At 70.5% G+C, this 1,811-nt stretch overlaps 1 protein-coding gene across 1 annotated transcript in view; it reads right to left on the bottom strand.

Annotated features, from left to right (window-relative positions):
- Positions 1-1,376, bottom strand: part of NGFR (nerve growth factor receptor) — a 23,889-nt gene extending 22,513 nt beyond the window's left edge. Inside the window, exon 1 of the mRNA XM_040640793.1 lies at positions 1,250-1,376. Within this exon, the coding sequence (XP_040496727.1) occupies positions 1,250-1,318 (69 nt within the window). The 5' untranslated portion in view covers positions 1,319-1,376. The remainder of the gene's footprint in view (positions 1-1,249) is intronic.
- Between the last annotated feature and the right edge of the window lie 435 nt (positions 1,377-1,811).

Genomic DNA, 1,811 nt, shown 5'->3' with positions numbered 1-1,811 from the left:
GGGGGGGGGGGCGCGGGCGGAATCCCGATCCGCTGGGCTCTGGAGCTGAGCGAACTGCGGGCGCGGCGCTCCCGCGGCTTAACTTAATGGGGGGATCTGAGCGGGGGCGCGGCGCCCAGCCTGAGTCGCGCCCGCAGCTGCGGGTGGCACAGCCCTCGCCTCTCAGCGCCCCCTGCGGGCCGCCTCCGCTGCCGCGACCCCGGGCTGCGCGCCGCCGGGACCTTCCCCGCCTCGCGAGTCCCGGCGCTCTGCACCTTGAGACTTGGCTGCAGCCAGACCCGGTAGCACGATGCCCGCTCCATCCATTCCGGTCCCCCACGAGGCTTCAAACCGCCACAGTGAGCGCGTCGGAGGAGCCCGCGGGTCGCGGGGGAGGCAGGGAGCGGGTTCGCCCCGGCGAAGTGGGCGCTCCCTTCCCAGCCTCGGATCCCCAGCCTCAGTTCCCAGACTGGGCGAGGCCGCGAGAAAGAGCGCGCGACAGGCGCGGGAAACGTTCGTCCCTCTGCTCTGTCTGCTTGTCCTACTGTCCCTCGGCGGGCAGGCGTGGCCCCGACCACTTCGGGGTCCGCTCTCCCTTCTCCGCCCTCTTTCATTTCGCTGGCATCTCTCTCTCTCCCTCGCTGCCGTCCTTTTTCTGCCCTCCCTAACCCACTTCGCTCTCTTCAGCCGACCGCCGCTCCCCGAAGCTCTCCCTCCCACGCCCCTCCCCCCCATTGTCTGGCTGGCCCTCATTGTCCGATGCCCGGTCCCCTCAGACTCCAGTCCCTCCGACCTCCCCCATTGTTCTATCTCCTTGTCTCTGGTTCCCCGCCCCAGCCCCGCTCGTCCCTCATATCTCTAATCCCCGTCCCATCCCCCTCCCTTCAGCCTGGGTTCCGTCCCACGACCCTCTAGAGATCAAGGTGCCCAGGAGGAAAGTCGCCTCGAGAGCCGAGCGTCCAAACGCTGTCTAGGAGAACCCAGGCATCCGAGAGACCCCCTCTCAGCTCCTCCATTCGCACGCTCCGCCGTACCTGAGGACCCGCTTCCGTGCGCCCCTCTCTCCTGCATCTCTACCCTTGGTCTTAGGGTCGCTCCTGCGCTCTGAGAACCCTAGACGCTCCGCGGTGGATCCTGGCAGCGGAGCTCCTCTCCCGCCATCCACCCCCAGCATCTGGGACCCGAACGCTCCGTTCTGTTTTCTCTCGGGGAAACCATTGGGGTTCCAGTCCGAGGAGAGGGCGCAGGCTGCCCTCAGGCTAGCACTCACCCCCAGGAGCAGCAGCAGCAGCAGCAGGCGCGGCCCGTCCATGGCGCAGCCGGCGGCACCTGCCCCCATCGCCAGCCTCCCGCGGCAGCGCTCGGCTTCCAGTTGAGTCCGCAAGCGGACGGATAGGGCTGCGCTGCGCTGCGCTCCAGCGCCAGCCCCCCAGAGCTGGCCGAGGCTCCGCTCACTCTGGCTGCGGGCGGGAGGGGCTGGGAGAAGCCAGTGCGGCGGCCCCGCCTCCTCCCCGCCCAGCCCGCCCACCCCCGGAACCGCGCCCGCCAGCCCCGCCGCCTCCGGCAGGGGAGAGGAGGGGAAGGGAGGGCTTGCGGGGAGTTGCGCGCCCGCGCGCCCCGCGGCCGCTTTTCCGCGCCCGGGCCCTCGGAGCCTCTCCCGACTCCGCCCCGGTACCCAGCGCCGGGTCCGAGCTACTGCGCGTCGCTCCCGGATGCTGTGGGCTCGGGGACCAGGGCATCCCCTCTGCGGCTCCCGCGCCTCTCCGCTGCAGACCCCCGCAGCGTTCACTTTCTTACCCATCTTCCTCTGCCTCCAGCCTCAGCTTCTTCCC

This window comes from Ursus maritimus, unplaced genomic scaffold (genome assembly GCF_017311325.1).
Source record: "Ursus maritimus isolate PB19 unplaced genomic scaffold, ASM1731132v1 scaffold_24, whole genome shotgun sequence".
Lineage (NCBI taxonomy): Eukaryota > Metazoa > Chordata > Mammalia > Carnivora > Ursidae > Ursus > Ursus maritimus.
Note: the sequence above shows the minus strand (reverse complement) of the source record. Positions and strands in the feature narration are given on the sequence as shown.